This window comes from Equus asinus, chromosome 21, assembly GCF_041296235.1.
Source record: "Equus asinus isolate D_3611 breed Donkey chromosome 21, EquAss-T2T_v2, whole genome shotgun sequence".
Classification (NCBI taxonomy): Eukaryota; Metazoa; Chordata; class Mammalia; order Perissodactyla; family Equidae; genus Equus; species Equus asinus.
In genome coordinates, this window is record NC_091810.1 from 19,336,901 (window position 1) to 19,358,061 (window position 21,161).

Consider the following 21,161-nt stretch of genomic DNA (forward strand, 5'->3'; position numbering starts at 1 on the left):
AAGGTAGAGATGGAGGGCCTGAGGGTTGTCCTGTGCCAGCTGACATCGCGCTTCGTCCCTGCCTGTTATCCAGGGTGTTCCCTAGGCCCTGAGATGCCTCCACAGATTCCTGCAGCTCTGTGAGACAGTTTGAGCATGATTGCCTTCTCTAATTTTAACACCACATTTGTAATTACAAATGAGAGCTAAATTAATGAATTTGTAACCGTTGATAAATTGAGCAGTAGTTGGCCCAAACCAACAAATGATTTAATCTAGCTTCCCCTACCCCCTTGCTGCCCCTGGCCAGGTGTGCCTCACTTAGGGGGTTAGGAGTGCTTGGTGCTAAACCTAGGTGGCTTCTAAGACTTGCGGACACTTAAGATTAGTTTTATAGTTTGGTCACAGCTTGGTAGAAAAGACTTAACCAAAGAATTTTCTAAAAAATGAAGTTCCAAACTTTTTAACAATCTCTTCCTTCAGGGGCAGGGTTCTAATTGTGTGGCTTGTTACAATTTAACCATTACCCAGTAACCAGGCTGTCCACTCCTGTTGCCCTGAGATGTCATTCTTTTTCTATTCTGCTTTTCTAAGTGTGTGTTAAGGTTGGAATTCTATTTTTTATCTTAATTGCTGAAAGATGCCAGGTTATATTATTTTTGCCCTTTCTACAAATAATAAAGTCTCTCTTTCTCTTTTAAAAAAATACAGTGGATTGTCCTGTTTGTGGCGTTAGCATTCCAGAAAATCACATTAATAAGCACCTAGACAGCTGTTTATCACGTGAAGAAAAGAAAGAAAGCCTCAGAAGGTAAGAAAGTTTGGCATAACCATCGAGCCACTTTAGCCAGGTGCCTCTGTGCTTTATCGTTAGCCTACTCTTCCCTTCCTTCTCCTGGTTCTTTCCTCAACTCCACTGTGCCAAATATAATTAACTATATTATGTGCTAACGAGAAATTAGTGACTTAGAATTCTATTCTTTTCTTATTTTCTTCTCTTAGAATTTTAGAACTACCATAAAGCCTCGTGGCCAAAGAAAGCAAGGTTAGACTCTGAGTATAGAACATATAAAATCTTTCTTTGGTTCTTAGGATGCTCAGAAGTTTTAAAATTTTAAGTCAAGCTTTTTTTTTAAAAAAACTTTTTCCCGATTAGGCAGTTATATACACATGATGTAAAAAGCTACAAAAGTGTATTATGAAATGTGAAGTCCTCCACCCCCCACCCACAGCCACCCACGTGACAGAACTAATAAGTTGTCTCAAAATTTGCGCCCAGGATTAAGCTGCTCTGGACCTCCCTTATACTTCAAAGTCACAGTAATTTGTTAAACTAGGCCACTATTACTGTACATATAAGTTGGTTAGGAATGAAATTTTAGTCAAAGTTAAATTGCGCGGTGTTAAGTAGTCAGTGGTTAATAAAGACAATAAGGAAGCAGAAGCTGCAAATTGGATGAATCTGATGATGAGGGAAGAGGGAGGAGAGGGTAGTTTGGGGAAGGGGTAAGCAGCAAGATCAAGGAAGGTTTCATTTTTTAAAATAGAAATTGTTTAAGCCTTTGGTCTCTTTCCTTTCACTCTGTCTGGGGAGAGAGCAGATGATATATGGAACAAGGTTGGGAGCTGAAGGGATCAAGAGTCCAGTGATGAAGTTATCCTTGACATGCAGAAAGAATCCTTTTCTGAGACAGGAGGGAAGGGGAGAGAATAGGTGGTAATTCAGAGAGACCTGGAAAAGGAGAAAAGGGAAACAAGAAATTAATGGTATCCAGGAGGTGGGGATCAATAGAATGATTGGCTCTTATATTTGGTCTTTTTTTTTTTAAATTGCAGTTTTATTGAAATACGGCATTATGTTAGTTTCAGTTGTACAACATAATGATTTGATATTTGTAAACATTATGAAATGATCATCACAGTAAGTCCAGTTACCATCTGTCTCCCTATAAAGTTGTGCAATATTATTGACTGTATTTCCTGTGCTGTATATTACAATCCCATGGCTTATTTATTTTATAACTGAAAGTTTGTACCTTTTAATTCCCTTCACCTATGTCACCCAGCCCACCATCCCCCGCCCCTCTGGCAACCAACAGTTTGTTTTCTGTATCCACGAGTCTGTTTTGTTTTGTTTGTTCATTTGTTTTGTTTTTTAGATTCCACATGTAAGTGAAATCATACGGTATTTGTCTGTCTCTGTCTGACTTATTTCACTTAGCGTAATACCATCTAGGTCCATCCATGTTGTCACAAATAGCAACATTTCATTCTTTTTTATGGCTGAGTAATATTCCATCACACACACACACACACACACACACACACACACACACACACACACACACACACACACACACACACACACACACATACTCTCACACACACAGAGATATACACATACCACATCTTATCCATTCATCTGTTGATGGGCACTTAGGTTGCTCCTATATCTTGGCTATTGTAAATAATGCTGCGATGATCATAGGAGTACATATATCTTTTCAAACTAATGTTTTTGTTTTCTTCAGGTAAATAACCAGAAGTGGAATGGCTGGATCATATGGTCATTCTATTGTTAATTTTTTGAGGAACCTTGGTACTGTTGCCCTCACCAATTTTCATTCCCACCAACTTCTCCACATCCTTGCCAACACTTGTTATTTTTTGTCTTTTTGATGATAGCCATTCTGACAGGTGGGAGGTGATATCTCATTGGGGTTTTGATTTGCATTTCGCTGATGATTAGTGATGTTGGGCACCTTTTCATATGCCTGGTGGCCATCTGTATGTCTTCTTTGGAAAAATGTCTATTGAGGTCTTCTGCCTATTGTTTTCATTGGATTGTTTTTTGGATATTAAGTTATATGAGTTCTTTATATATTTTGGATATTAACCCCTTATCAGATATATTATTTGCAAATATCTCCTCCCATTCAGTAGGTTGCCTTTTGTTTTGCTGATAGTTTTCTTCTCTGTGCAAAAGCTTTGTAGTTTGATATAGTCCTGTTTGTTTATTTTTGCTTTTGTTGCCTTTGCCTGAGGAGACGTATCTGAAAAAAATATTGCTAATACTGATGTCAAAACTGCTTGTGTTTTTTGCTAGGTGTTTTGTGTTTTCAGGTCTTACATTCAATTCTTTAATCCATTTTGAGTTTACTTTTCTGTGTGGTGTAAGATAGTGGTCCAGTTTCATTCTTTTGTGTATAGCTGTCTGGTTTTCCTAGCGCCATTTATTGAAGAGACTATCTTTTTCCCATTGTATATCTTGCCCCCTCTGTTGAAGATTAATTGACCATATATGTGTGGCTTTATTTCTGAGCTCTCTATTCTACTCCGTTGATCTGTATTTTTGTCAGTACCGTACTGTTTTGATTACTATAGCTTTGTAGTATAGTTTAAAATCAGGGAGTATGATACCTCCAGCCTTAATCTTCTTTCTCGAGATTGCTTTGGCTATTCATAGTCTCTTGTGGTTTCATTTAAATTTTAGGATTATTTGTTCTGTGAAAAACCATTGGCATTTTAATAGGCATTTCATTGCAACTATAGATTGCTTTGGGTAGTATGGACATTTTACCAATATTAATTCTTCCAATCCATGAGCATGGTATATCTTTCCATTTTTTTGTGTCATCTTCAGTTTATTTCTTCAGCATCTTATAGTTTTCAGAGTATAGGCTTTTCACCTCCTTGGTTAAGTTTATTCCTAGGTATTTTATTCTTTTTAGTGCAGTTATAAATGGGATTGTTCTCTTAATTTCTCTTTCTGATATTTTCTTCTTTGTGTATAGAAAGGCAACAGATTTCTGTATATTAATTTTGTATCCTGTAACTTTACTGAATTCATTTACTAGTTCTAGTTATTTTTTTGGTGGAGTCTTAAGGTTTTCTGTGTAGTGCCATATCATCTGCAAATAGTGAGTTTTACTTCTTCCTTTCAAGTTTGGATGCCTTTTATTTCTTTTTCTTGCCTAAATGCTGTGGGTAGGACTTCCAATACTATTTTGAATAAAAGTCTCGAGAGTGAGCATCCTTGTTGTGTTCCTGATCTTAAACCAAAGAGTTTCAGCTTTTCACCGTTGAGTATGTGAGATGTGGATTTGTCATATATGGACTTTATTATGTTGAAGTATGTTCCCTCTATAGACACTTAGTTGAGATTTATTTAATCATAAATGTATGTTGAATTTTGCCACATGCTTTCTCTTCTCTTTTGAGATGATCATATGATTTTTATCTTTCGTTTTGTTAATATGGTGTATCATGTTGATTGATTTACAGACGTTGAACTGTCCTCACATCCCTGGAAAAAATCTCACTTGATCATGGTGTATGATCCTTTTAATGTATTGCTGAATTCAATTTGTTATTATTTTGTTGAGGATTTTTGTGTCTTAGGTTCATTAGGGGTATTGGCTTATAATTTTCTTTTTTTTATTTTTTCTGTCTTTTTCTGGTTTTGGTATCAAGGTAATGCTGGCCTTGTAAAATGAATTTGGAAGTATTCCTTGCTCTTCAGTTTTTTGAAATAATTTGAGAAGAATAACTATTAACTCTTCATTAAATGTTTGGTAGAATTCAGTTGTGAAGCTGTCTGGTCCTGGACTTTAGTTTGTTGGGAGTGTTTTGATTATTGATTCAATTTCATTACTACTAATTGATTTGTTCAGATCTTTTTTCTTCCTGATTAAGTCTTGGAAGATTGTATGTTTCTAAGAATTTATCCATTTCTTCTAGGCTATCCAATTTGTTGGTAGAATTGTTCATAGTAGACTGTCATAATCTTTTGCATCTCTGTGGTATCAGTTGTAACTTCTCTTTCATTTCGTGTTTTATTCCATTTGGGCCCTCTCTCTTTTTTCTTCATCAATCTGGCTAAGGGTTTATCAATTTTATCTTTTCAAAAAACCAGCTCTTAGTTTCATTGATCTTTTCTGTTGTTCTTTTAGTCTCTTTGATTTATTTCTGCTCTGATCTTTATTATTTCCTTCTTTATACTAACTTTGGGCTTCGTTTGTTCTTCTTTTTCTAGTTCCTTTAGGTGTAATGTTAGATTGTTTATTTGAATTTTTGCTTGTTGCTTGAGATAGACTTGTATTGCTATGAACTTCCCTCTTAGAACTACTTTTGCCGCATTCCATAGATTTTGGACTGTTGTGTTGCCACTTCATTTGTTTCAGAGTACTTTTTAATTGCTTCTTTGATTTCTTCATTGAACCATTGGTTGTTTAGTAGCATGTTGTTTAGTCTCCATGTGTTTTTGCTTTTTCAGTTTTCTTCTTGTGAGTGATTTCTAGTTTCATACCATTGGTCGGAAAAAATGCTTGATATGATTTCAGTCTTCTTAAATTTATTTAGACTTGTGGCCTAATGTGATTCGTCCTGGACAATGTCCCATGTGCACTTGAAAAGAATGTGTCGTCTCCTCTTTTTAGTTGTAATGTTCTGTAGATATCTATTAAGTTCATCTGTTTAATGTGTTATTTAAGACTGTTGTTTCCTTGTTGATTTTCTGTCTGGATGATCTATCCATTGATGTAAGTGGAGTATTAAAGTCTCCTATGGTTATTGTATTAATGTCAATTTCTCCCTTTATGTCTGTTTATATTTGCTTTATATATTTAGGTGCTCATATGTTGAGTCCGTAGATATTGACACATGTTATATCTTGTTGGATTAACTCCTGTATTATTATATAATGCTCTTGTTTGTCTCTTGTTACAATCTTTGTTTTAAAGTCTGTTTTGTCTTATATAAGTCTTGCTATTCCAGCTTTCTTTTAATTTCCATTTTCATGGAATATCTTTTTACCATCCTTTCAATTTTAGTCTGTGTGAGACTTTAGATCCAAAGTGAGTCTCTTGTAGGCAGCATATAGATAGATCTTTTTTTTTAATCCCTTCATCCACCCAGTATCTTTTGATTGGAGCATTTAGTTCATTTTCATTTAAAGTAATTATTGATAGGTATATACTTATTGCCATTTTGTTAATTGTTCTGTGGTTGTTTTTGTAGTTCTTCTCTTGCTCTCTTCCTTTGTGGTTTGATGACTTCCTTTAATGTTATGTTTGTATTCCTTTGTCTTTATTTTTTGTGTCTCTATTACAGGTTTTTGGTTTGTGGTTACTATGAGGTTCATGTGTAAGAACCTTTATACATAGCAGTCTATTTTAAGTCGATGGTTGCTTAGGTTTGAACACATCCTAAAGGCTCTACATTTTTACTCCCTCTCCCATTTTTATGTTTCTGATGTCATATTTTACATCTTTTTATGTTGTGTATCCTTTAATTATTGTAGTTATAGTTGATATTACTATTTTTATCTTTTAACCTTCCTACTAGCTTTGTAAGTGTTAATAAACTACTTTTACATATATTTGCCATTACCAGTGAGATTTTTCTCTTTCATATATTTTCTTATTTCAAGTTATGGCCTTTTCTTTTCCTCTTAAAGAACTGCCTTTAACATTTCTTGTAAGGCTGGGTTAGCGATGATAAACTCCTTTAGCTTTTGGTTATTCAGGAAAGTCTTTATCTCTCCTTGAATTCTGAATGGTAACCTTGTTGGGTAAAGTATTCTTAGTTGTAAGTTTTTTCTTTTCAGCACTTTGACTATATTGTGCCACTCCCTTCTGGCCTGTAAATTTTCTGCTGAAAAATCAGCTCATAGTCTTATGGGGGTTTCTTTGTATGTAACTAGTTGTTTTTCTCTTGCTGGTTTTAAGATTCTCTTTAACTTTTGACATTCTAATTATAATGTATCTGGGTGTGGCTCTCTGGGTTCATCTTATTTAAGGTTCTCTTTGCTTCCTGGACCTGAATGTCTTTTTTCTTACCCAGGTTAGGGAAGTTTTCAGCCATTATTTCTTCAATTAAGTTTTCTGCTTTCTCTCTCTTTTCTCCTTCTGGGACCCCTATAATGTGAATATTGGTATGCTTGATGTTGTCCCAGACGTTTCTTAGACTAGCCTCATTTTTCTTTTTTTTTTTTAAAGATTTTATTTTTTTTCCTTTTTCTCCCCAAAGCCCCCTAGGACATAGTTGTATATTTTAATTGTGGGTCCTTCTAGTTGTGGCATGTGGGACGCTGCCTCAGCATGGCTTGTTGAGTGGTGCCATGTCTGCACCCAGGATTCAAACCACTGAAACGCTGGGCTGCCACAGCGGAGTGTGCAAACTTAACTGCTTGGCCATGGGGCCGGCCCCTAGCCTTATTTTTCTTAATTCTTTTTTCCTTTTGCTGTTCTGGTTGGATGATTTCCACGGCCCTGTCTTCAAGGTTACTGATCTGTTCTTCTGTGTCACCTAGACTGCTATTGATTGCATCTAGTGTATTTTTCATTTTAGTTATTGTATTCTTCAACTCTGATTGCTACTTTATTTTCTCTTTGTAGAAGTTCTCACTTTGTTCATTCATTCTTCTCCCGAGTTTGGTGAGCATATTTACAAATATTACTTTGAACTATTTATCAGGTAGAGTAGTTATCTTTGTGTCGTTTAGTTCTTTTTCTGATATTTTGTCTTATTCTTTCATGTGGACTATATCCCTTTGTCTCTTCATTTTGCCTAATTCTGTTTGTTTCTATGTAATAGCTAAGTCAGCTACTTCTCCCAGTCTTGAAGGAGTGGCCTTATGTAGGAGATTGCCTCTGGGGCCCAGAAGGGCAGTCTTCCCTGGCCACCTTAGCCAGGCATGCAAGCAGTGTCACATGTGTGGATTGCATGCACCCTACTGTTGTGGCAGCACTGCAGCTGCTGCATGTTGGTGGGCAGAGCTGATCCTTACCCATCTGTGAGGTGTGTCCTAGACTGCTGCCAGTACTTTGGTATGCGGAATTTTCAGTGGGGTGCACTCACTGGTGCTGTCAGGTTAGAGGGAGAATTCCAGAATGGCACCTGCCAGCACTGGTATTAGCAAGGTAGATTAATATCGCACAGGTGGCTCCTGCCATTGTCTCAGTTCCTGGGAGAGTCCTGGCTGATTTCTGACTCTGGCAGATGCTTTAAGATTAATAAATGGGTCTCCTTCACCTGTGATCTATGCACTATTCAAACTGGTGGTTTTGTGCTGGTTTCTGGGTCAAGTGAGTTTGCACATGAGCCCTTTAACAGTGGGTTTTCTGTTCCCTATAGTTTTATAATTTTCCTGGACATAATCCCTGTTGATTTTCAAAGCCCAGTGTTTTGGGGGCTCCTCTCTCCTGTGCAAGATCTAAAGGTTGGGGTGCCTGATGTGGAGCTCGAACCCCTTACTCCTCAGGGAGACATTTTTTACCTTTGAGATCTCTCCTAGTTGTGGATTGCTGCAGCTGGGGTGTGGTTGTTTTGTGAGCCTGTGACTCTGCCTCTTTTACCTGTTTCGATGCTTTTTATCGTTTGTTCTCGGGGTTCTGTTCACCTAATTTTCAGGTCCCTTTTGGAGGGAATTATTCTGAATGTTATTGTAGGTTTCTTGTGTCTGTGGGAGGAGGTGAGTTTAGGATCTTCCTTCACTGCTATCTTGAACCTCGCTCTGTTTGGTCTGTTTTGAAGGACTTGGAAGAATATTTTCCAAAAGCCATTTTAATAAGGTAGGGCCATTGTGTTATTTTTTTGTGATTAAAGGTAAAATAGTGTCCATTAATTTTTGGGGGTGAATCTGGAGTGAATGAAGGTTCTGAGGGACAAATTCATGTTGTCACTACTTACAAAACCTAACATATAAAACATAATGATGCTTTATTAATTTACAGTGGGGGACATCAGTTGACATTCCTTATCATAGTGTTTTTAGCTTGATAGTTAACTTTTTTCCCCTAGCAGAACCTTTTATTCAAATGAAATGTTACAATGAGCCGTAATGTATAAAATAGGTAAGATTGGCCCTCCTCCATTAAAGTACAGATGGAGGGCCTGGGGGCTGTGCTTCTGCACCTGACCTCCTCCTTCGTCCCTGTGTCTTATCCGTGGTGGCTCCCAGGTCCTGAGATACCTCCACAAATCCCTGCAGCAGGTCCTTGTGCAGTCTCGTGTACACAATCCCCCCTCCTAGTGGCTAAGATTATTGACAAGAATAAAATTTAGATTTTTAGGTTGTTTAGTTAGTCAAGATTTGGAATAAATGAAATTGGGTCGTCCCCAGGATTATTTCCCATAAGTCATGAAAATTTGAGACTTGCATTTCTCTTTAGAAATGTTTCTTCCTAAAGAATGAGTTGGGAGTATAGATGCTGAGCATTTTCTCCTTGAAGTGTAAGGAATCAGCACTGGTAATCTTGCTTGGACTTCTCTTTTCCTAGAGGCATGCATCATGTTTCTTCTAACACACTTAGCTCTGTCACTTTATCCAAAGGCATACTCATCCATGTATGATTAAGTTCAGGTTCCAATAGTGGTTCCAAATCCTGCTCCATGGAATATTATAGTCCTGCCAGTTGCTCTGTAGTGCAGCTACACTGCACTGCACTGCATACTGTATTTCCCTCTTAGAGAAAGATTCACTATACAAGTTAGTGTATTGTAGGCTCTGAGAAGTCCTACATCAAATCTAATTGTTGGATTTTGTTTAATCCTGTAATTTCTAAATTTGTTTGACCCCAAAACCTTTTTGCTTTCATAACTTACATCTTGCAAAACTATAGTGTTTCTGAAGATACACTTAGGGAAACATTGAGCCGTATTTCTCTTTAGTTACATCCTAGTCTTGGGGTCTGGTCACGTAAAAGAGCCTCTGACATTTAAAAAACTTTCCCCACAATGCCCTGACAGGCCATCTCTTCAATGTGGACAAGGACCCTTAACTCCTATAGATTCGTATCTGTTGATTCAAAGAATACTGTACCTTTTGATGTCCTCAGATTCTGAGGACCCTGAAATGTGTTACTCTGTTTCACTAAATAATGGAAGAAAAACCAGTGTCATTTTCGTGTTTTGGGAAACATTTATCAGGCTTCATATTTTAAAATTCTTGAGAAAAATCATTCATTTCTTCTGGTACTTTTCATTCTAAGTGCCAGTGAACAGTACAGTTTTCCATTAGAATTTTATAGTCATGAGTTTAATCATCTATCCTTGATAAAATAAATGTTTTAGATACTGACTTAATGAATTGTCCCTTACAATGTGCTTGTATAAACTCCTATAAAATGTTTCAGCTCTTGCTCCCTCTGTGACTTTATTTAGCCATAATCATATCAGTCTTGTAGAGTTCAATGAGCTGGCATTATAAGAAAAGCAATTTTTAGAAAACTGTAATCTGTTGAGGTTTTGCAGGTCTTTCTACAGTTAAATAGTTATCTTTGGCTTTTTAAATTTATCAGTAGAGCATAAAAGAAGTAATTTAGCCAGGAATGGTACTGTTGGTCATTAGAGAAATGTTTGGTTGTTTTCAGTCTATATTAAACTGTACGGTTTGTCTCAGTATGGTCTTTGGACCATTTGATTCAGATTTTCCCTGTGGAATCTTTATTAAGATTTTAGGTCTCCACTTCAGAACAGAATCAGCATTGGTGCATGATGTGGAGAAGTGACCGAGAATCTGCATTTTAAGTAAGCTTGCCTGGTGGTTCTGAGATACATTAAGTTTGGGTAGCATGGCCTTGTGTGAACTAGTTGTATACAAGTCCTTTGTAAAGTCTTTTTTTATTATTTATTAAGGTATAATTGACATACAACATTATATTAGTTTCAGGTATACAACATAGTGATTCAATATTTGTGTATATTGTGAAGTGATCACCACAATAAGTCTAGTTAATATTCCATCACTGTACATAGTTACAGAATTCTTTCTTTTCTTGTGATGAGTACTTTCAAGATCTGTTGTCTAATGTAGGGGAGGAAGATAAATCCTCGGCCATCTCTAGGTGCATCTGCCTGGCCTAGGAATTAAATTGACATGAGGCAGAATAACAGGAGAAAGTCAAACAAAGCTTTATAACATGTATACATGGGAGAAACCCAGGAAAACTGGGAAACTCAGCCAGAATGGCTGAAGCTGCCACCTTAAATATCATCTTCAGCTAAAGACAAAGGAGGGTGTTGGGGGTGGTGGTTTGAGACTTGAAAGAGGAGGAGGCAATTCACATGGAAATGGCAAACAGAATTTTGATAAGAATGGGCTTAACAAGGACCCTCACAGTCTCCTGATACCCAGAGATGCCTATGGTGATGGCGTGTCCTGTGGGCAAGCCTTTTATCATGAAATCTTTTAGCCAGCTAGGGGGAAGGTCAGAATTTCTTTCGGAGTCTTATGTTCCTAAAAATAATCAAGCCAAAGAGACCTGTTTTGGGATGGCCAATTCTGATACCCCACAGTCCTGCCTTTGAAACTCTAAGAAGATTCATAGTCCTTTGTAAACTTTAAGAAATTTAATAGTCCAAAAGCTGAGTTGGTAGATTGTCCAATCTCACTGGTCACGTTTCTTGGTCCTGGTAATACATCAGTTGAATTCACTTTAGAAGGCCATGATGCAGGTGGGCTCCCAAAGTTAGGCCTTTATTGTGTAAGCAAGCAATAAGGTATTTAAGAAGAAGCATTTCTATGGAAACAAAAAGTAAAACAAAGTTAATGGTTGGAGCAAATTATAAACCAGGTTCTGAGCCTGGGGGTCATCTGGTTAAGAGTTTTAGATGTCAGGGTTGAAGTATCTTTTGCAGCTTGAAATGTCTGACGATGTCATCAGGCATTCAGGTATCTTGTAAGTAGCTTACATAACAACAGGCACACTATTGTGGTGATCTTTGCAAAGTTCATATCAAGTTACCCAGCTTCAATTTGCAGGGCTTCAGGAAAAAGTGTAGTTTCACTTCTCAGTGATTTCAAATGAAAATGATGGAAAAAATTTGAAAATGTTAGTTTGGAGATTTGTACCTGGATATTTCAGGACACTAGAAGGATTCAGGATCCAGTCCAGTTTACAGGTAGGAAAAAAACCCTCAAGGACAATTAACAGAACTAGAATCTAATATCCACAATTGTGTATTATAGTTTTTACTGCAACATAATTTTTCTCTGTAAAATCACCCTCATTTTTACAAAAGACAGCCAAATTAAGACTAACTAGTTTGTAAAATAAATCTAGTTTCAATAAATCTGGCCCAATCATTTACATAAGTGCAGCAAGAATAGCAGATCATGTAGCCTTTTCTAAACCTGCTTTGCTGGAACTTTTTATAAGGAATCTCAGATTGAACTTTAAAGGCCTCTTGAGGCCAGGAAAGCCAAGCCAAGGACTTTGTCATCAGACTTTGCCTGCAATACCTATAGATTTGACTGAATTTTCTCTCTTCTATTGCAGTTCCCCATAATAGTGAGGCTCCTTGCACCTGCCAAATAAGAGACCTTCTTTACTCACCTAGTCAGGTTGCTGGAAACTCTGTAACAAAGGTACCAGGCTAATAATTCCAAGTGGCTTTTATTTCATAAAGGCCAATCTTTTTGTTCCTCAAAAGCTGTCTGGTTATGTCTGAGTCTTTGCATGTTTCTGTCAAATATGACATTCCAGTCAAAGCTTTGGTGATATAACCAGTGTTTTCAGTTGTGTCCTGTTATAAGGAGTTATGCAAATAACTATATTACCATGGAAATACTCACTCACTAAGAGTTTCCAAATTCTTGAGGGATCAGGTAGGGAGAAAAAGATAAATGCTTCAATTCTGTTTACCAAAGTATAATTTACCAAATTGCAATAAGTCATAGTTAGCTTAAGAGAAAAGAGGAAAAGTTTTCCTTAGGTCTGAAAAAAACTAAACATTAAAAAAATCAGCAATGTTTTAAACAGAAAGTCATAAAAATTAAAATCATCCTCATTAGTTCATTAAGTCCCATGTAATCAGCTTTTGATCTTGATCTTTCGTTAGCAGTTCATGAAGTCATCAGTTTGTCCATTAGAGTTCTGTAATTTTTTTTTTTATCCAGTTCAGTTTTATGATCTGAAAGTTTATCGGAAACCTGTATTCTAGAGTCAGTGTCAGAGTTCTTTGCATGACTCTCCCTGAATATGAAAACATTTGCAAAAGCATCAGAGTGAAACAATAACTGACAATTGACAAAGAAATTTGGTTAATTTTGTGACATACAATACTTTAATAACCAGAATTATGACTGATAGCCAGGAGAGATCAGAGTTTTAGGAATGTTATATAATTTTTAAAACACTTATATCAGTAACATTCACCCACATAATATCATAGGTCCCTATGAAACAATGCTTAGTTATCTATTTAACCATAGTGACAATTAAAGAATTATAGGTGAATGCAGAAAATTGAATAGCTGTAATAAAACTTTAGCACCTGTGATTAAAAACTTGATAAAAACAATACAGGAAACTTATTTATTTATTTGTTCATTTTTTAGTGAGGAAGATTGTCTCTGAGCTAACATCTGTTGCCATTCTTCCTCTTTTTGCCTGAGGAAGATTGTTGCTGAGCTAACATCTGTGCCAATCTTCCTCTGCTTTGTATGTGGGATGCCGCTACAGCATGGCTTGACGAGCAGTGTATAGGTCCACTCCTGGGATCCAAACCTGCGAACGCCAGGCCACCAAAGCAGATCGTGCGAACTTAACCACTACACCACCAGGCTGGCCCTTCAGGAAATTTATTTTGATTAAAACATAAAAACCTTTCATAATCTCTACCAAGAGCAGACTAAAAGTTCAAGAAAATTGTCATTGTAAGAGAGGGGAAAAAAGCAAATTCTCATTTTGCACTAGCTTACTTTTGATATTTTTACTTTAATCTTAGCAGACTTGACTATGCACAACTCTTTTCTCAGGGTTCCTCCTCCACAAACCTTTTATAACTTTCTTTTTTTTTACATTCAGAATTTGTCCCATGCCTCCTTTTTTTCCTCCTAGTACTTTAGGACAAATTTATCTTAACCAAACAAAAACATTTCCATTCTTTATATCTTCTTTACTGAATATATACATCTTACTTTCATTGAACGCAAACATATTTTCTTTAATTTTTAGTAACTTTAATCACATACTAGAATTTTTTACCCTTAGAAACCTTAATTTTTAGTGTCAATTAATAAGTAAACAATTATGAACTGTCTTTTACATTATCATTCTGTGGCTTTGAAAATTTATAAACACTTTTTATAATTTCTAGAAACGTTACTTTATAGTGTAATCCTTTAATAACATACAAGACTGTTATCAATAGACACAAACACCTTTTAGTCTCTCTGTTATAAGGCCAAAGTAGATAAACTTATATTTAGTAATTAATGTTTAATATTTTATCTTATTTAGAAATAATGTAGATATTCAATGAATTTTCCATCATTTAATTTAGTCAAGCAAAACTTCACAGTTTCAAGTTACTAAAGAAATTTTGGAAGTTATAAAATACGTGTCATAAAATAAATTATTGCTGAAAGTTTTCCCGTAAACTCTAAATCATTTGTTCCCAACAATTATGTTTAGCTTACCCATGAAAAGTTCATGACACATTAGTCAAAATAAGCTATCATTTTAAGCTATTTTTGCTGACACATTTGTAACAGGGATAACATGAGCTTATTTCACTAGTAAACCCAGGCTGCATGTCTGCATCATATCCAGTGCTGATAATTTTGAGGACATGCCTATTTTAATCAAACCAACAAAGTTAAACAAGCTTTCATTTACCAAAGATTATTTTATATCACTTTAGCCTGAAAGATATTTGGGTTAGCTTCCTTTACATTTGGAAATAATTTGTGTAAGTGCTTACTTTAGGTGAATTAAATAGAGTTCTCTTAAAAATTATACCATCCAGAGGTAAAACATGACACATTTACAATAAATGCATATAGACATACATGAACACACAGATAGAGGCAGACAGAGACCTTATAGCTTCTGTTAAGTTTTTGTTATGAATCTGGTGCAATACAAAACTCGATAGTTTAAGACAAGCATTTGCATTTCAAATAATGGCTCTCAGCTCCTAGAGAAGATGGGAGCAGAAAATCTACAATGAGAAGGCACAGAGAAAGCAGTCAAGTTTTCTTTAAGTTGGAGTTTCTGGGCATATTTGCCTTTATTAGTTTCTAATGCCTCAATCTTTTGTTTCAGTTAATATCCAGGAGCACTTTGAGAGGAACAAGAAGGCTTTTATTATTCTTTTTATTAGCACCTGCTATTAGCCTCTAGTGTTTATCTCATAAAGTGTGGCCTCAGGCAGCCCTATTGACCTCCATTTTGTAAGTTTAATTACTGTTGCCTGAAGGGCAGATTTATATGCTGTCTCACAGTCAGGCAGGAGAAACATCCCCCAGGGAGACACAATATCTGTCTCTACAATACAGCCTATAATACAATCAGGCAAAAGAGATGTAACCACAAATTCTATTGACTCTTATACCTTTAATCATAGCTTTCATTAGGACTTTATCAGTAGGTTTTGGTCTCATAATATTGGATAGCAGAAGCATTCCCAGTCAGACATTTTAAAACATACTCAGGCGAAGTTGGTATGCTCTCTTTATATAAAATTAGCTCAAGCGTTCCAACTTTTATAATCTTATCACCATTTATACTTTTACATTTTCTCAATTTAATTGTAGCCTGAGTCAGGGTCTTAAGGCTAGTCATTTTCTTTTTTATTTCTTTTTAGTTTGGCCTTTTCATAGGTACCAGTAAAACAATTATGATGAGCACTCTCAAAATATTTTTTTCCCCCAATTTAGAAGTTTTTCCAATTTAAATGATCCATCCTCTGGCCACATTAACAAGTATGTTTTTGTTTTTGTTTTTGTTTTTTTGGTGAGGAAGACTGTCCCTCATCTAACATCTGTGCCAAACTTCCTCTGTTTTTTGTATGTAGGACACTGCCACAGCATGGTCTGACGAGCAGTGAGTTGATCCATGACTGGGATCTGAACCCATGAACCCTGGGCCGCCAAAGCAGTGCCTGTGAACCTAACCACTATGCCACCAGGCTGGCTCCCTGAGCAGGATTTTAAATGTGACTCATAGCAATCACCTTAACCATGGACCCAAGAGGTGTCCCCAAAAGAGATCCAGAAAGAGATCCAGAAAGTTCACTACCAAAAATAGTCTAAGAAAGCAAAGGCCATTCTTGCACAAGCAACAAAGGTTGAGATTACAAAGACCCCTTATGAAAGCAACTGGGACCCTGTATGACAAACTCCCCTGAGAGCTGACACAGCCAGACAAAGAGAGTGTCTCAACCCCAGTCTATTCGACTGGCTGCCAAGATGTGTGCCGGTACATGTATCCTCTAATGGTGCAGGCCAAAAAGGTCACAAAGCCAAGCTCTTAAGACAGAACAAGACAAAAGAAAAAAGCTCATCTTGTATATATAAGAGCTTTAGCTAAGCCTTAGGTCTCCTGGAGTCAAATTAATACCTAGGAGGGAGGTGCCACAGGGTTGGGGAAGGTGTGTGGTTTTACAGAATACCTTGTCGTTGCACGGACATTTTCTTGAGGTTGCTGGGGGACCTGTGTCATCTACCCTGTTCCGTGACCAGCTTAGCCTTTTATAGGAGACTTCTTGAGGTGGCGAGAACCCTAATGGCTCTTAACTGCTTGACCTGTGCCCGCCAAATTTGTGGCCTTTTTGGCTTCCAAGATGCCCTTAGCAACAGCTTTCACCTTATGCACATATTCCCAGACAACAGCCTTACAGTGATACCTGTGCCTTCATGACAAATGACAAAAGAAAGACAGGCAAAATTGTGACTATCTCTCAGAGGAGAAGGATCAATAAACCGATGAGCACTCAACCAAATCCTGGAGTTGCTGAGTCCAAGAAGCCAGCCTCACCAATATTTTCTCCTGCTAATCTAAATTTAGAAAAGGAAAAAAAACCTCACCATGCTTGCTTCCATTGGAGCCCGCAGGCAGAGATCCAGGAGACTGAGGTGGTAAGAACTCTTACCTCCTGCCGGCTCTTGTCAGGGATCCAGGAGCGAGCAGTGTCCAGCCAGTGTAGTTTTATCCCATCCAAGTTGCCAAACTGTAGAGGGGGAAGATAAATGCTCTACCCTCTCTAGGTCCTTCTGCCTGTCCTAAGAATTAAGTTGACATGAGACAGAATAACAGGAGAAAACCAAACAAAGCTTTATGACGTGTGTACATGGGAGAAATCTAGGAAAACTGGGTAACTCAGCTAGAATGGCTAAAGCTGCCGCCCTATACCATCTTCAGCTAAAGACAAAGGAGGATGTTGGGGATAGTGGTTTGGGACTATAAAGGAGAGGAAGGCAATTCACATGGAAATGGTAAACAGAACTTTGAGAACAATGGGCTTAGCAAGGACCCTCACAGTCTACTGATACCCAGAGATACCTATGGTGATGGCCTGTCCTGGGGACAAGCATTTTATCATAAATTCTTGTAGGCCCTTAGGGGGAAGGTCAGAGTTTCAGAGTCTTTTGTTCCTAAAAATAATCAAGCCAAAGAGACACATTTTGGGTCAGCCAATTCTGATCCCCCACACTTAGCAACTTTCAAATATGCAATAGAGTACGGTCATGTGTCACTTGAAATGTGTCAGGTGATTTCATCATTGTGCAGACATCGTAGGGTGTACTGAAGGGGAACAAAATTTGCCACCCCAAAGTAGTCTCTAGCATGAGGATTATTTTAGACTGATTATTTTTCAGGAACAAGGGACTCAGAAAGTTTTTCTTGTTACCCACCTTTTAACTACATAAAAGAATTCAGATAAAAAAGCCTGTCTCAGGGGCCAGCCTGGTGGCGTAGCAGTTAAGTTCATGTGCTCTGCTTCGGTGGCTCGGGGTTTGCTGGTTTGGATCCTGGGCACGGACCTACACACCACTTATCAAGCCATGCTGTGGCAGGTGTCCCATATTTAAAGTAGAGAAGGATGGGCACAGATGTTAGCTCAGGGCCAGCCTTCCTCAGCAAAAAAGAGGAGGCTTGACAGCACAGCTAATCTTCCTCAAAAAAAAAATTCTACTAATTATTAAATTAGTAGAATTACTAAATAGTAATCACTAAACACTGACTGCATGCATTTAAAAGAAAAAAAAAAACCTGTCTCAGGAAGCAAGCTCACAGCATAGCATAACGTGAACTACGTAGCAAACGTAGTGAGGAACCTAGAAAAGCCCGTTTGTTGGGCTCCCCTCTGTGTTCTTCTGTTTCTGTATGGCCTAACAGACACTTGTTTGCCAAATATTTGCTCCTATCTGTGATTGGGAGCACCTATCTGTGACTTGCCTTCCTTCTCTTTGAAGTCTCTGACTCTCTCCACCCCTAGCATCTTCTTTTGTCTTTAGCTAAGGATGGTATTTGAGGTGAGGGCTTTGGCCATTTTGGCGAGTTACTTGGTTTTCCTGGATTTCTCCCATGTATACATGTTGTTAAACTTTTGTTTGTTTTCTCCTGTTAGTCTTTCTTATTCAATTTAATTCTTAGACCAGCCAGAAGAACCCAGAAGGATAGAGGAAAATTTCTTTCTCCCTTACAGTGCTTGCAGAAACCCAGAAGGTATAGTCTACTACACACCTAGGCTATATGGTACTAATGGCACTAAGCTTATGGGACAATGTCATGCAGTCATGACTATATTGTTAACTATAGTCAACGTGTTGTATGTTCCATCCCCATGACTTGTTTATTTTGTAACTTGAAGTTTGTGCCTTTTGACTCCTTTCACCCATTTTGCCCACAGCCCGCCCTCAGCCTCTGGCAATGACCAGTCTGTTCTCTCTATCTGTGAGCTTCATTAAAATCTTGTTTTTTTGGATAAACCTGTTACTTTCAAGTTGCTATTAATTTTTACCCGAACTTTCGATATTCTCATTTAAAAATGATTGCAATTGTAATGACTACCTTGAATACACATTTAGTAAGCACCTAATTGCTGTAGTGTTGAGCCAGTCAATGTGCTCAGGTAACCAGCTTATAATCAGGTTAAATAGATTGAAACTCACTAAGGAGTTCCTGTTTATAAAATTGTCTCAAGTCATTGATACCCTTAGATAGCTTGAATTCTGTTCCATTTTAAGAAATAATGTTTAGTAACTGTTTTTTTGGAGGGAGGAGAAAAAAGCCATTTAATAGGGCTCTGTTACTTAAAATTGTAGCATAGTGCTTATCAGTGTATTAATTACGTAAACAGAGTGAAGAGCCAGTTGGTGGTTTTGCTAATACACTTCTTGTAATGCCTTACATATTTGTTAATTAATTGAAGTTGAAGAGAACAAAATCCTGTTGTATTTTTTGCTGTTGTTTTCAGTTGTGTTCTTTGAAGATAATGCCACAAAACTATGTATCTATCAGCTTTCTGAGTCTTTTTTTCATTGGTAGTAATGAGTTGGGTGAAGCTAACCATCCCAATAGGTCTCCTTTTATTACATCTAGTGCTTTTGCAAAATGATTGCCTTGGGTTTCAGGAGGCAGTTTTGCCTGTGGATCAGAACTTTTTCTAAAGAAGCTATATATGATATTATTCTCAAATCCATAGCCTAACCGTCAGTAGCATTTGTACTCTCATCATCTAAGATAACTGGTTTTTACAGAGATTTTGCATGAAAATCAATTGGCAAATTTTAGGGAAAGCATGCTTTAGGGAGGTGGAGAATTGAATATGTCTACATAAGTGTGATTCTGAATGAAATTCTCATAGCATTTGGTCCACAAGCCTTTAAAATGAGTCCCAAGTCTGCATCTTTAGGCCTCACTTCTTTCTGAGACCTAAATTTCTCATTTTGGGCTGCCACCTAGCCCCCTCTACCTGATTGTTCCACCAGCACCTCAGATGCATCATGTTGAACACTGCCAACTTTATTTGCAAATTTGATCCTTCTTCCTTTCCACTTTTTTATCTTAGTGGTTCTGTTTTCCCAGTCCCCCTGATGTTGAATCAGAAGGCAATTTACTGTTTTATATGCAAAGCATTTGATAATTCATAGTAATCCTCAGTGGTCTCTTTTTTTTTCCCCTTTTTCAGTTCTCTTCACAAAAGGAAGCCATTGCCCAAAACTGTATATAACTTGCTTTCAGATCGTGATTTAAAGAAAAAGCTAAAACAGCATGGATTATCTATTCAAGGAAATAAGCAACAACTCATTAAAAGGCACCAAGAATTTGTACACATGTACAACGCCCAATGTGATGCTTTGCATCCTAAATCAGGTAAAGTAATAAAACAGGGAATTATGCTTGTCCTCTGGATAAAGAGTTTTGTGTAGCTCAGGGATTATAAACCATAAAAAAATTTTTTTAGTAAATACGTTTTTGAGAATAGGTAAGACATGTGAACATATTCCTTCAAAAGGTACCTAGAATATAGTGTGATAAATCAGCCTTTCTCTCAGCCAGTCTCAGTCCTCATTCCCTTCTCAGAGGCAGCCGCTACTGCCAGTTTCTTTTGTATCTTTCCAGAGATAGTGTGGGATGAAGAGTTCATTTAAACACCCTGGGTTGTGATCCCAGTTTTGTAGCTTCATGACTGCGTGACTTGGGCAAGTTACTTATTATCTCTGCACTTCAGTTTTCTCATCCATAAGCTAAGAGTTATACTACTACCTACTTCATGGTGTTTTTGAGAGGAATAAATGAGAAAATGCATGTAAAGTGCCCAAGAAGTACCTTAGCAAGTAGTTGCAATCAATGAATGTGCCATAATAATTATTATTCACAAATATATATCCTTGATCATTATTGTTTTATAAAAATAGTAGTATTATGTATACACTATTTAATGGTTTGTCCTTTTCATTTAACTACACATATGTTGGAGTTGCTTTCAAGTATTAGTGTATATAGAATTGCCTAATGTTTTAAAAATTATAATATACAAACAGAAAAGTACACAAATTATAAGTGTATTATTTGGTGAATTATCACAAAGTAGACTTCACGAAGGGAAAATGCCTTTGTAACCACTATTCAGATCACTACCAGCATCCCAGAAGCCCTGTCCCCCTACCATCTCTACGACCTTCATTCTCACAGATGACTGCCATCTTGATTTCTAACACTATATATGCATTTTGCCTATGTTTGATCTTTATATAAATGGAATAATAAATAGCTTATGTATTCTTTTGAGTCTGGATTTATTTGTATAATGTTATGTTTATAAGATTCGTCTGTGTTCTTGTGTACAGTTGTGATTTTTTCATTTTTGTTGCTATAGAGTGTTCCATTATATAAATATGTCACACTATTTATTCAATGGTTGATGGACATTTGGATTTTTCCACT

At 37.0% G+C, this 21,161-nt stretch overlaps 1 protein-coding gene across 5 annotated transcripts in view; it reads left to right on the forward strand.

Annotated features, from left to right (window-relative positions):
• RAD18 (RAD18 E3 ubiquitin protein ligase) overlaps window positions 1–21,161 on the forward strand; it is a 160,038-nt gene that overhangs the window by 41,986 nt on the left and 96,891 nt on the right. For all 5 annotated transcript variants that reach the window (XM_014857934.3, XM_014857933.3, XM_014857935.3 and 2 more), the window contains 2 exons: window positions 691–790; window positions 19,903–20,087. In XM_014857934.3, the coding sequence (XP_014713420.3) occupies window positions 691–790; window positions 19,903–20,087 (285 nt within the window). The remainder of the gene's footprint in view (window positions 1–690; window positions 791–19,902; window positions 20,088–21,161) is intronic.